Raw genomic sequence first — 14,499 nt, forward strand, 5'->3', positions numbered from 1 at the left:
CGATTCAGCACGTACATATTTCAAATCAAGCTCCGCTTGTCGGCGAATATCCGCATTCGCATCTAGAGTAGACTGAATGCGGTCTCGGAGGGCTGTGACATCCATCGCGCAACAATCCCCCAAACACCAGAAAGTCAAAAAATCTCCAAATAAACTGAGAACCCCGTGGGAGACGCGGACCAGCGCCGATGGAAGAGGGGCGAGGCGAAAGAGTCAATGATTGAAAGGACGTGAATGTCCTAAAGAGATCGTGTGGATCTTGAAGAGAAGGGGAGAAAAGGTGTGTTCTTCAAAGAGGAGGGGGATTTTTTTCGATTTTCCGACTTCTCGGGAGGCGGTCGCCCCGCAGCTAATCAGAGGCCGCACACACGGATTTTCTAGGAACTATGGACTATGGACTTGTTGATTTATTGCGTTCTATAAAAGATTATGGATGAATATTGATTTTAATAGAAATTTGATAGTTTCAAGTTCATTTCTTCGTCTTGATTTACATACATGGTGAATCCTCCATCTAGTGGAGAGGTTCATGACTACCCAATAGGGGCCCAGGTATTAAACCATACCCCTAAGGATTGAGTATCTTCACATGTAAAGAGAGGCCGCAAAGATGACATCGCGCTTGATCAACTCCTGAGCTTGCTGCATCTTAGTGTAAAGAGTTGGGTCACCGACCAGTTTAGCCGCATTCTTCACTTCGCGACAAGTCTCGTCCAGCCGGGTGATCACCCGAACAATAGTACCCTCCATCACGTCCGTGAGGTCCGTAATGCGATTGAAAGACATTCCCTTAGCCCATTCATAAACAACTTCGGCGAGACCAAAGCGTGGCTTGCTGGCGAAGTCGTTGGAATCTTCACTAGACTGAATAACTTGGTGCAAGATCTGGAAATCATTCACTTTCTCGGCGATACGAATGATCTCCTTCTGGCCCTTCTCCAGACGAGGAGTGAGGGTGGGTGTGCTTTCTGTCTTCTCCTGGAAAACAAATGCAGAGAGGAGTGCAACAATCTCCTCCGGTTCATATTCAGCAAGAACGTTCTCGAGGACCAATTCGGTCAGCACGAGCTCGTCGGCGGAGTGAATCTCGCATGCCACCTTGCCCTTCAGTTGTACACGAGAGTGCTCGTCAACAAAGCCGAGCTCCCTTAGTACGTGAATGCGCTGCTCGTAATCCGGAAGGAGTTGAAGGTTTTGGTCGGACATCAGTTGCTTCAGCTCCGAGATATTTTCTTTAACTTGCCACTCGTCGTGTTGCATCTCAAACTATTAGAAATTAGTACAGGGTTAAGATAATAGAAATAAAATACTCACGTGGTTTACGAAATCAGGGCATTGTAGACAGTGGCATGACTGAGCAATCTCTGCCTGAACCTGTCGTTTGTCGAGAATATCGCGGATATCCATCTCTTTGATACGCTGCCAGTCAATTTCGTCCCAGGCAGTATCAATCCAAGAGTTGGTGAATTGGCACAGTTCTGTTTCTGCCCATTTGACGGATTCTGTTTCTCAATTAGTCATTTTTGATAACCAAATACACAAAAAGAAGCAAATATCCTCTTACCTTTTTTGATGTTCAGATACCACATTGGTTTTGTGATCTTAACCTGGGTGTTTGTCACACACTCGAGATCGGATAATGGGATCTTGCATACGCGGAGGCTCATGTCATCAACGCGAGTGGGGAGTGATTGGAAGTAGGGTCGGAACAGAGGCAAGAATGGAAGAATATCGGTGGGGTGTCGTTTGCTACTCAAGGTTCCGATCTCGAGCACTTGGACACAGGGTACGGCCCCGACAACTCCCGCGGAAACTCCATCGCGAGTAATAACACCAGCAGTACGGAGACCATCCTATTTTCCACGTTAGCATTTTACCGAACACATATTATCACAATGGAACATGTGAACTCACCTTGCGGTACACAACCAACCTCTTCATTGTGAAAAGACGTTTGCCGACAGGCGATGATAGCAGTTCGGTGTGGAACTCAGCTGTGAGTTTTCGATACTCCATAGCGGCGTCATGACAGGTCATCAAATCCAGGTCACAGATCTCACATGGTGTCCGTTTGATTTTCGCAAGACTTGCCTCAGACACCTGCACTTGCTTCTCGTGTTCCGGTAAGAGAGCTTGTGTTGCATTTTCACTGAAACTCCGCTTGATCATTTCCTCAATCTTCAGGGCTTCCACGCGCAACAGATTCAGTATCATATTGTATGTGAGACGGAATTGAGACCTAAGCTTTGTGGGGTCTCCAAGAATCATCTGTTTCAGCGAGGCAGCAGATGGGGCCTCATCTTTTCCGCTGTTCGTCACGATAACGTATCCTACCGTGTCAAGACCTCTACGACCAGCCCGTCCGGCCATTTGCGTATACTCGCCGGGCAGGAGATCACGGAAGTTTTTGCCATCGTGCTTACGGAACCCGGAGAATACCACAGTTCGGGTGGGAAGATTCAGACCCATCGCGAATGTTTCTGTGGCGAACAGAACCTTGACCAGAGATCTAGCGAAGAGAATCTCAACAACTTCCTTCATGATGGGCAGGAGACCGCCATGGTGTACAGCGATGCCTCTGCTTAGTAGCTCGCGCAGGCGAAGAATTTGCGGTAGCGTGCGGTCCTCAGGCTTCAATCGGGTGAGTGACTTCTCAATGAACATGTGTGTCAAACTCTTCTCGCTGGCATTGCTGAAGTCTTGATTTGACAGCGAATCCGCGTTCTCCTCGCATCGCTTCTTAGAAAAGACGAAAACACATCCCGGCAGCAAGTCTTCTTGGCGAAGATGCGAAACAAGATGCACCCAGGTGTTTTTGTCTTGTGCCGCACTTGTACGACCACCGCCACGGCCTGTGCGAGCAATGTTGCCTGTTCCTCGGTTGGCGTACTGTCCGCCGCTCTGTCCTCGACCTCGTTGCGGACCTCCACGCTGTGGACCGCCGCGCTGTGGGCCCCCGCGACCACCTCTGTTATTCGCTGGCTGGCCGCGTCCCCGGCCCTGAGGGACGGGTGCTCTAGCTTGCGCCGACTGCGCCTGAGCTTCAGCCTCCTTCTTGGCTTTGGCCTTATCTTTGCCGGATAGAATATCATCTGCTTCCTTCCAGCCGCTCTCGAGGAATCTTTTGTTCGAGTCGACGATCTTGTGCTTGCTCTTCCCGGCCCAGAGATAGTGCTCCAGGGGGACAGGTCGTTTATGAGTTGAAATGACATAAATGTCCTTCTTCTTTGTACGACCGACCCAGGATGCAAATTCTCGGGTATTGGGCACAGTGGCGGATAGAAGAATCAATGTGACATGCTCTGGAAGCATAATGATGACTTCTTCCCATACCACTCCTCGTTCAAGATCGTTCACATAATGTACCTCGTCGAAAATGACAAATTCAACGTCGCGGATGAGATCAGCGCCTCGGTACAGCATACTTCGCAAGATCTCAGTGGTCATAATGAGACAGCTGGCTTCCGGATTGATTTGAACATCACCGGTCAGGATACCGACATCGTCGAATTCGGTTCTGAAATCACGGTATTTCTGGTTACTCAGCGCTTTTATGGGAGACGTGTAAATCGCTTTGGTCATGTGTTTAGCAGCCAAGGCGATTGCATATTCGGCCACGACTGTCTTTCCTGCCGAGGTATGGGCCGCAACAAACACCGAATCGCCATTCTCAAGGTGGTAAACAGCCTCCTTCTGGAACGTGTCGAGCTCGAAAGGCCACTCTCTGGCCATATCTGGAACCAACTCATTGAAGTTCGGGATATCCTTGTTGACATCCACAACGTGGGCCCATTCTCTACCTTTCTGCTTGTGAACACCGGCGAGCAACTGGCTACGCGGTTCCAATGCTGGGAACTCAACTGGTAGCAAAGCGTCAATGTCTTCTTCATCTTCGTCGTCGCTGACATCATCAAGCTCGGGATTTGCTCCTGTATCGACATCCGCAGTTTCCTCGGGTTGGTCCACTTTCAAATCGCTCTCCTCTTGAAGAAGGGCAGTTTCAACTTCTTGCGCACCCTCGGTGGCGGCTTTGGATTTGGCTTCATCGAAATCGATACCGTTGTCAAAGCCAGGGGGTGTTGTCAGAAGACCTCCCTCGGTGCCAAAGTTGATTATGCGATCGAGCCCAGATTGCTTCCCGTTGCTCGATTGGTCTGTGACCTGAGCATCGGCCTCCATTGCTGCCAGGGCCTCAATAGCGTCCAAACCTCCGGGAGCGAACGGGAAGAAACCTGCAGCACCTCTGACAAAGTCGGCACGACCAGCAGGTCGGCGGAGAAGCGATGTGGAATTCTTGGCTGTTGCGCTTGCAGCAGGAACCGTGACTTCCTGGTATCCAGTAACTCGTCCTTCCAGTCCCTCTCGTGTGAACCGAGTCACCGTCCGCGTCTGGGTTGGGGCGAGTTCGAAAAGGTCTGCATAGTCTGTCGAAACGTCCCATCGTCTGCGAAAGCTGTTAAAAGCTGCCCCGTAAACGAAAACAAAATACTGGTACTTACTTTTGAAGAGAATTCAACCATTTCGTGCTGAATTGGTCTGATGGGGTCAGAAACTCATTTTCGAGCTCTGTTAGTAACTCTTGGGCACTCTGAGGAGCTTGCTTCCGAGGTTGGAAGTTCTCGATCTTTCCATTCTCTTCGTCTGCGAGGCGAGCATCGAAGGCTGCGGGGTCGAACTGTTCGCCTTCTAGGTCTAACTTCTTCATTGGGGAATCGAGCGAGTCCGCCATGGTGTTAAGGAATGTATCGGAGAGTCAACCGGCGAGTGAAATTATGTCGATGTTTGACTCGGCAGTAGCCGAACCCCACACCGATAAGTGTATCGATTTCAAGTCCTGACGGAAAATCGGAAGGAATTGGTCCTTGAGGTGAGAAAAAGAAGTTGGACGGATAGAACCGACCTTTCAAGTAAGTTTAGCGGAGTGTTTCGAAGTGGTTTCAGGCAAGATTTGTAGCAACAGGGCTGCTTGGTAAACTTCGCTGAAAGACACTAAGGGCGGTATGGACCGGCAGTATCCATGACGTCGGTGTGGGGTTATGCTAGGGCTACAATCCATACATCTACATCTGTATACGCTGATTTTGATTTACATTTATCTTAAATAACCAGAACTTGTGGATGTCTGGACTTTGGTTACCCGTCACTTGGACCGCAGTTTGCCAACCAAAACAACCCTAATTTATCACGGCCAAGTGACGGGTAGCCCAATGTCATAGAGAAAAACAAGTTTCAATGCTAGCCAGATTTAGGAAGTTGCATGTATGTTTTATTCTCGTGTGTGTATATATAAGTATACTAATCTGAGATCCCATGGTGATACATTATTAAACACCACTGGCTATCTGAGACGGACGGCATAGTAGTGCATGTGCAGATTGTCCTTTAGGACGTTTTATCGAACGATCGACGTTAATTGTACCCCATCTCCATACTTGGCATTGTTTAGGCATTGTGATTGAGCATATAGCCTCTTATATGTGATTGCAGTAGTCCAGGCTAGGCTTGCTAGAAGACATACGTATGTTCATACCTACCGTAGATAGTTCTCGAAGTCATCATATCTCATATCGATAGGCCGTTAAATTCAAACAGCTCTTTACATTGCTGTGTATAAAGATGTCGTCAAAATACTGGGTTCGCATGAATTACAAGTCTACTCAACCACCTTGATGGATCACAAGGGTGCGATTTCTCTCATTTCGACACCTCTGAATTGGGCTGCGATGTTACCATGTAGCTGCCGCAGACACACATAGAATCACCTTCTCTTCCATCAATTTCCAGAGCAACAACTAGTATATCACGATGTTATACATGGAGTTGAGCAGAACACGCATGACATCGAACATGGCATGCTATGACATTGCTTGTTTAATTAATATTTGTCTACTGGTTATTTTTTATTTTTCATTTTTTTCAATTCAGACAAGATTGTATTAGCAGAAAGAAAATATGTAACTTTACTTTTTATACTTCAATCAGTCATACAAAGAATTGTGGATATAGCATATAAAAAGACAAATGGAATCGAGATAAGATGATGTACGCCCCTAAGCGCCAGAAGGGTATGTGATAACGACTCCAAATGAGAAAAATATTGGCTTTGTTAGCACGACAAGAACGGGTCATAACAAGGATGGGCCAATGAGTCCTTTTTTTTTTTGCAAAGTCAAGACTGTATACCATCCTTGTTTAGCAGTATGTCCTTTGTCCAGAGAGATTTCGGACATTCGTAGGATTTGCATGACCAGAAGCAAAAGAAAATGACTAAGAAAAAGAATGAGACAGGATGACACTAGATAGAAAATTCCCCGTAACTCGAGGGATAGAACGTTAACGGCAAGAGAAGGTAGGGAATGTTTTCCGATCATGAATGTTCAGTGGGAATTCAAAAATCCCCTCTAGTGTGGCGATGTACCTGTAAATGTTAGTCTAATTCCGCAAAATGATTGTATTATACACTCACAATGTGCGTCCATCGGCGCCCCAGCCAACTCCAGCAGTGGAATCTGGCTCCTCAGCGCCGGGGCCATGCATTGAATTTCGATCAGGGAGATCATTGATTATGTTCCTGATCCAGCGGGGAGAATGTGTCTGCTCAAATCCGAGAAGCTGTTGGCGATGCCGTTGTTCCCTTTCGAAAGAGCGATTGTGTACCTCATTAGCAATCTGGCGCTGATGCCGAAGCCTCTCAGCAGCAACATTGGCACGAATTTCATATGTGGTGAGGCGAGAGTTATCATATCTTCTTTCCGCTCCGGTTTGTGGTCGTTCGACGCGCCGGGGAATGGAGCTTGATTGCTGGGATCGGTGGTTCAGGCCATGGATGTCTAGATTTGGATTAGAAGGTCCAGTCGGCTCATTTGATATGCTAGTTTCGTTGTTGGTCGCTTCAGGATCGGCACCCGCCCGAGAGATAATTTCTGACCTGTGGGGTGTAAGCTCTGAATGCGAGGTCGAATAACTGAGGGTGATGTCCGATTGACGATCATGATGAGAGGGCGTGGCTTCCGAAGGCTGACTCCCTTGAGATACCACCACGGAGCTCTGTCGTCTTGGATTGGATAGAGTGCGGCCCAGATGGCTATCTCGGGAGACATCAGAAGAATCGTAGCGATGCAGGGGCGAAGTAGGACGATGAGTGCGAGTGGCACCTTCTGTGGAACCGTGATTTTGCGGTCGAGCCACTGGTTGAGGTTGAAGGCTTGCCCTGGCTGGGCGCTCTGGTCGTTCAGTAAGTCCTTCTTCCAGTCGCGATGTCCAGCGTGCCGTGTTCAAAAACTCCATAATCAACCTTTCTCTCTCGGTAAGATCTTGAATCAAAGACTCGCGCAGAGACGACCGCTCCGTTTGCTCTCCGTTCCGTTCAGTCGGGAAATCCTCGTTGTCGAGTCGCGCTCGTGGCGTCGTCTCCAAAAGACCATCGCCCACGGGTTGTCGTTCGAAGTTCTCTGTTGAAAGGTCCGTGTACACTTCCTGCAATTGCGGATCATTCGAATCTAAATGGAGGGTTTGCCTGCGCAGAAAATGTTGGCGAACGTCGGCCACACCGGCTCTGCCGTGGCCCTCCAACCATACGAGAAGGTCCCATGGCTCGGGCGAAAATATCATACAACGAACCGCACCACCCTCGGCGCATGATCTTGACGTCGGGAATTGACAAAGAATAGCGGAGTCGTCGTCCGAGTCGTCAACGTTCCTGTAGATGGACTCGACGTCGATAACCGTAATTATTCCAGATTGGGATCCGATGGCGCACAAGCGACTGGATGGCGAAAAAGCGACAGTGAAGCAGCACGCATCATCCGCCCGCAGGCCAATGTTCATCTCCAGGCGATTGATAAGCTCCCATTCCCACCCCGTGAGCTTCTGTCCAGATTCAGTCGTCCCAGAAGATTCCAAGTCACGAGTTATTTCATAAAAGTAGGCGTGATTCTCATCCCCTACGGCCGTGAGCAGTTTAGAATCCGGGGAAACTGCCGCATAGTTCATACAAGTCGGATGATGAAGGACCTTCAAGACTTTCGCGCGAGTCAGAGAATACACCGTGACTGTCCGATCGTTATTGCTATTCATATGAGTTAGCATGGTCAGCGTATACCAATTTTCCGACATGCGCGTACCTCAGAACCACGATATCTTCATCCGCCAACTCCTCGCTGCCACCATAGAAACGGTGAATGGCCACTGAATTGACAATGCTTCCACCAAATCTGTGCAGCTCTACTTCGGGAGATAATCTGCTGCTTCGATAGCGGGTTGACGCAGACTCGCCATTGAAATCGCCCGGCGAAGTCATGATTGACGGTGGGTCAAGATCGAGCGGGAGCGCACTATCCACATCGGCCTGGAAAGGCGCATCGTCATGGACTTGCATCCCACAATCACCGATGTGAATGAAAGCACATTCGCCATTTTCAGGGCCCCCCACTACGATCCAACCATGTCCAGCGACCAGACAGCGCGGCTCAAATGGGATCACAGCTACACTTTCGCGCTTTTGTGCCGATATGTGTATTGAATACACGATTCTCTCGACGACGACATAAATGCGATCGGGATCAGCAGTACTAATGTAGTTGCGAAGCTGTGTGTGACTAAAACAGAGCTTAGGTTAGGTTGCGCACGGAAGATAAGGAAGATAAGTGGGTTGATCAACGAACAAGTTGGGGATCTTGAACGGGAAGAAGCGTCGCTTGGTCGGGAGGATGAGAGCCTCGGTTGGGCGACATCTAAGACCATATTAGAGCTATTTCCGATAGTAGGCTACATCAGACTCACAGATTCGAATCCGAGGTCATGGTGGATAGAGCTAAGCCAGAGATGACATTGTTTGAGCGGGGAAGTTTGAAGAGAGAAACGGGGGCTCCCCGTTGGAGTATGGCAACTTGACAGTTAGGATCACTTTTTCTCTTTTTGTTCTTGAAAAAAACCCCCTTTGAATAGTCTGTGCTCTTTCTCTCTCTCTCTCTCTGTCTCTCTGCAGTTCAGAGTCAAACTGGCCCGGGGGCGCTTTTTATGGATGACGTAAGTCATGGGACAAAAAGCCGGGGAACTGCAAATTCCAACGAATGCGGTTTGAGTGTCAATCCGGAACCGGCCTTGATCATTCATGATGATGCACTACACTGTTTATAGATGTTGGGGGGTTTTTTTTAGATTAAATCTGGATTTTATATACCCATACGGAGTGTGATATTCGCTCTTGCCAAGCCCTAGTCCAAGGGCCCCGGTCAAGTTCTCAGTCCCAACGATCTAGACTAGGCATTGTTTTTCCCCTCCAAACTACATGGATTGTCATTGACCATCTAGATCCAGGCGGTCTTTAGCTCTGTTCTCAATCTTGTCTCAGGTTCAGCCAAATCAACGGCGAAGGGGAGTTTGCCGACCAGGTCACACGACACGTTGAGAGTATGGCTGGTTCACCCACTAGAGATACACAATCGTCGCAACTGCTATAAGGAAGAAATGCTTATTGCGACAGCTCTTTTGCATGGTGTTAATATAATTATAACATGCAAGAATAGTTGACCGCTTATGTGGCCTTGCTAAGTCTTTTTAGGTAGTCTTTTTAGAAGTCCTCTCAGGTATTTCCTTGGATGTAATATTTTTTTTGAGATATTTCTTTAGGCTCTTAGTGCTTAATTTAGGCCGTAAAAAATTGACTTTTCCCAAGTATAACATTTGATAACACCAGATCGTATATATGGACCTCGGGAGTAGCTCGGAGCTAAGGTTGTGAGTCTTTTGCCACATCGGAATGATATGCCATTGAACTGCCACCTTATTACTGACAATATTGTATGAAATATACAGTTTGAACTCGCTTATATGTCTCAATTTATCTCAACATATCTCAATACATCTCAGTATTTGTCAATATATCCCATATGTTATGTATAGCTGTATGGCAACAAGGCGGTGAGTTCGGTTACCTAGGAGGCTGTTGAAAGGCAACCTTGGAACTCCCGTTCTGATTGGTTAGATCCCGTGATTCTACCAAGTTCGACGGGCCGAAGCTCTCCGTGCAATTTCTATTTCCTTTTCCCCTTCTTTTCGATTCCATCTCTCCATCTCCATCTCTTCAACCCCTTCTTCTGTCCTTTTTAACTTCACGATTGAGTCGTTGGAGTGTCTCTTTTTTCTCTTTTATTAATTAATTTATCACAATGCTTCCTCGCACAATTACTCGCGCAGTAAGCTTTACCTTCTTCCCGAAAGAAAAATCTACGCGTCGCACGTCACTGACTCAAAGTGTTTCACAGCTCCCGCGCGCTGCTTTCGCTCGCACTCCTGCCTCCAGACTCCCTGCCTCATTCCGGAGATGGAACTCCACAGAGGGTGGTGAGGAGAAGGTAAAGGGCCAGGTCATCGGTATTGATCTCGGTAAGTACTGACGCGATATGGAAATCAACTTTTAATCCCGACAATATCCTAACATGATTCATTATAGGTACCACCAACTCTGCCGTCGCTGTTATGGAGGGCAAGGCCGCTAAGATTATTGAGAACGCCGAAGGTACGTTTCTAGAAAATTTCAACTCCTGCGGACAAGTGATCAGAGCTGCAGAGTTCGAATTCAGAAGACTTTCACCCACGGTCTGATGGGCTTCAATGGAATCGGAAATTAACTCGATCTTTTAACAGGTGCTCGCACTACCCCCTCTGTTATCGGTTTCGCCCAGGATGGCGAGCGCTTGGTTGGTATTGCCGCTAAGCGTCAGGCCGTTGTCAACCCCGAGAACACTCTGTTCGCTACCAAGCGTCTGATCGGTCGCAAGTACACCGATGTCGAGGTTCAGCGTGACATTAAGGAGGTTCCCTACAAGATCGTCCAGCACACCAACGGTGACGCCTGGGTTGAGGCCCGTGGCCAGAAGTACTCTCCTTCCCAGGTTGGTGGCTTCGTCCTCAACAAGATGAAGGAGACCGCCGAGGCCTACCTCGGCAAGCCCGTTAAGAACGCCGTTGTTACCGTGCCCGCCTACTTCAACGACTCTCAGCGTCAGGCTACCAAGGATGCTGGTCAGATTGCCGGCCTGAACGTTCTCCGTGTCGTGAACGAGCCTACCGCTGCTGCTCTTGCCTACGGTATGGAGAAGGAGGCTGACCGTGTCGTCGCTGTCTACGATCTCGGTGGTGGTACCTTCGATATCTCCGTCCTTGAGATCCAGAAGGGCGTCTTCGAGGTCAAGTCCACCAACGGTGATACTCACCTTGGTGGTGAGGATTTCGATATTCACCTCGTCCGCAACATCGTTGCCGAGTTCAAGAAGGAGACCGGTGTCGACCTTACCGGTGACCGTATGGCCATCCAGCGTATTCGTGAGGCCGCCGAGAAGGCCAAGATTGAGCTGTCCTCTTCTCTCCAGACTGAGATCAGCCTTCCCTTCATCACTGCTGGCGCCAGCGGAGCCTTGCACATCACCCAGAAGATGACTCGCTCTCAGCTCGAGGCTCTGGTTGACCCCCTTATCTCCCGCACCACTGAGCCCGTCCGCAAGGCCCTGAAGGATGCCAACCTCCAGTCTGGCGACATCCAGGACATCATCCTCGTCGGTGGTATGACCCGTATGCCCAAGGTCACTGAGTCCGTCAAGTCCATCTTCGGCCGTGAGCCCTCCAAGTCCGTCAACCCTGACGAGGCTGTCGCCATCGGTGCCGCCATTCAGGGTGCCGTCCTGGCTGGTGAGGTCACTGACGTCCTCCTGCTCGATGTCACTCCTCTTTCCCTCGGTATCGAGACCCTCGGCGGTGTCTTCACCCGTCTAATCAACCGTAACACTACCATCCCCACCAAGAAGTCCCAGACCTTCTCCACCGCTGCTGATATGCAGACCGCTGTCGAGATCAAGGTCTACCAGGGTGAGCGTGAGCTCGTCCGTGACAACAAGATGCTGGGCAACTTCCAGCTCGTTGGTATTCCCCCCGCTCACCGCGGTGTTCCCCAGATCGAGGTTACCTTCGACATTGACGCTGACTCTATCGTCCACGTCAACGCCAAGGACAAGTCCACCAACAAGGATCAGTCTATCACCATTGCCTCCGGCTCCGGTCTTTCCGATGCCGAGATCCAGTCCATGGTTGAGGAGTCCGAGAAGTACGCTGAGACTGATAAGGAGCGCAAGGCCGCCATTGAGGCTGCCAACCGTGCCGACAGCGTCCTGAACGACACTGAGAAGGCCCTCAAGGACTTCGAGGACCGTCTTGACAAGGCTGAGGCCGAGACTATCAAGGAGAAGATCGCTACTCTCCGTGAGTTCGTTGTCAAGAGCCAGTCTGGCGAGAGCACCACCACTGCTGAGGAGCTCAAGGAGAAGGTCGACGATCTCCAGACTGCCAGCTTGACCCTGTTCGACAAGATGCACAAGGCCAACAACGAGCAGCAGCAGCAGCAGCAGCAGGGTGGTGAGCAGCAGGGTGAGAACAAGCAGTAAATGCTTTCCCTTCTAACTGCCACACCTGAACCGTAAATGGTTCCTGTATTTTTCCATCAATTTCCTTTTTTTTTTTTCCTTTGTGTTCAGAGACTCCCTGATTTTGCATCTCCTTTCCTCGCATTTACTTGTACACATACTTTCAAGGTCCTTTTTTACCCCTTTGCGTTTTCCGGTGTATCGGTGTTTAACTACCACACCCATGTATGATCCTATATTCTTTTCTCTTCTGCCCTCGTGCCACTATTCGGGTTAATTGCCTGGAAGTGATCATGCCGGGATTGTCTACAATTGTATCTAATGACATTACGGCAGGGGGCCACAAAAAAGGATGTGGTAGGCTTTGGCTTTCATGGGCATGTGACAATAGAAATCGAACAATTCTCCTCTCGCTTTACAATTATTTTCTTCCAACTTCCAACTGTGGGATTTAGTTGTATCACTGTGCATGTGTGCATATGTAAGTGACATGGGCAATTGGAATTTGCTGGCTCACGGATGCAGCCGTAGTTGCTTCCGGCCTATCATTTCCAACTCGACATGTACATCCATGTAATCGGCATTTGAAACCGGCCAATCCAGACTTCATAGGCACAGAGGCAAACAACACAATGCTCAAATCAACTGTAATATGATACGCTTTCTCGCTTTGCAGCATGTAAGCCGTTGCCACCCACCCACACTCTGCATATGGCATGGCAATATGGCGTTGGTAATCATGATAGTCCAGAATATCCATTCGCCCGCTTATGCGGCATCTGCCCTTGACGATGTAGGACTCTAAAAATCCGATATATCTAGCTACAGGTGATATATGGGCCGTTATATTTGACATAATACTACGAAGCCTTCTTTGTATGTCTTTTCGGACGTCTTTCTCTTCTCCGTGTTACAGCTAGAAATATATATAGATATATAAAAGGCGGTAAAAAAAGCATCAAACGTACAGGCGCCTCTTCTACGCATAACCAGGGATATAACAACCAATGAAAGTAATACTGGCTACGTTAACCATTATTACGACGGGATAGGCAGTGGTAGCAGTGGCTATTATTACCCGAAATACGGAGTACAAAGTGCATTTTAACGCGTTTAATAACAAGTATATTATTGGACTCTCAGCATTATATCCACCGCAAAGTCAAATATCTGGAGTAACGACAACGATGATAGGCTAGAAGCTCCCAACTGGCGCACCGGTTTTGACCCTTAGTCCCGCCAGAACATACGTTGAGCTAGTCACCTGAAACTGTATGGCTTTCAATCTCTATTAATTTAAATCAGGTGTCTGCACCTCCACTTTGCTACCAACGTACAAGGTTTGAACTGCAGTCTGTTTGGTTGGACCAATCGACACTGTAGTCTCCTCATCCTTGCATTATCCACAAAGGATCAAGACTAGTCACTAGTGAATGATAGGAGAATTTGGTCGAGAGGGGCTAGAGTTGAAGGAGGTATGAGAGAGGGGTATAAGGGAGTAGCCAGGCACAAAATATATTAATCTAGGTAATATGTAGGTTTCTGCAAGCTTCTATTGTGTCCCTTGTGTCCCCTTGATTTCAACAATGCTTAATCTTAAAATTACCCTTGATATATTACATCTTCATAGGAGCCGGGGAGAAAACAAGATTTGGCCGTACATTAAAACAAGAACTCGAGAAAAGCAACGTCTGCCATCAGGCCAATCTGGACTCGAGCCGAGTGACAGAGCGAAGCAACTGTGCAGGCTTCTCTGCAGCGGTGCAGTCCAGCAGCAAATCATAGTTGTACACAGCAGTTGGGCTGCCAAAGTGGGTCTTTTGCAATGACGATGTTTGTACGGAGTAAATAAATACAATTTCTAATAAGATTATGTAGGCTTTGGGGAGTTCAATGCAGAACATTTGAAATAGACACGGGGAAAGGGAGATGTGTGGTCCGTACTATACTAAATTTGTAACTATGACTGCCACTACCGGTAACGGTAATAGATTGGATATTGTACATCAGCATCTGAAGTGTAAGATGACTCTTAAATTAAATCCCGGTCCAAGTATTCTGTAGAAAATTTTCGAATCTCACC

At 48.4% G+C, this 14,499-nt stretch overlaps 3 protein-coding genes across 3 annotated transcripts; 1 reads left to right on the forward strand and 2 right to left on the reverse strand.

The window, feature by feature from the left end:
• Positions 1–2,740: 2,740 nt before the first annotated feature.
• On the reverse strand, positions 2,741–4,729 carry N7447_007476 (SKI complex RNA helicase subunit SKI2; the record flags this gene model as incomplete). Its single annotated transcript, XM_057231738.1, has 3 exons — positions 2,741–2,777; positions 2,891–4,444; positions 4,500–4,729. 3 exons carry the CDS (start codon positions 4,727–4,729, stop codon positions 2,741–2,743), a joined length of 1,821 nt encoding a protein of 606 aa, XP_057086828.1.
• A 1,604-nt stretch (positions 4,730–6,333) lies between these two features.
• On the reverse strand, positions 6,334–8,801 carry N7447_007477 (uncharacterized protein; the record flags this gene model as incomplete). Its single annotated transcript, XM_057231739.1, has 5 exons — positions 6,334–6,418; positions 6,467–8,068; positions 8,124–8,597; positions 8,664–8,732; positions 8,782–8,801. 5 exons carry the CDS (start codon positions 8,799–8,801, stop codon positions 6,334–6,336), a joined length of 2,250 nt encoding a protein of 749 aa, XP_057086829.1.
• Positions 8,802–10,169: 1,368 nt separating this feature from the next.
• N7447_007478 (Hsp70 family protein) lies at positions 10,170–12,437 on the forward strand (the record flags this gene model as incomplete). The annotated part of the gene is made up of 4 exons (XM_057231740.1): positions 10,170–10,196; positions 10,266–10,386; positions 10,454–10,519; positions 10,648–12,437. The coding sequence occupies 4 exons, from the start codon at positions 10,170–10,172 to the stop codon at positions 12,435–12,437; spliced, it is 2,004 nt and encodes a 667-aa protein (XP_057086830.1).
• Positions 12,438–14,499: the final 2,062 nt, after the last annotated feature.

This window comes from Penicillium robsamsonii, assembly GCF_028829455.1.
Source record: "Penicillium robsamsonii strain IBT 29466 chromosome Unknown utg000003l_segment0_segment0, whole genome shotgun sequence".
In the NCBI taxonomy this organism is placed as follows: Eukaryota; Fungi; Ascomycota; class Eurotiomycetes; order Eurotiales; family Aspergillaceae; genus Penicillium; species Penicillium robsamsonii.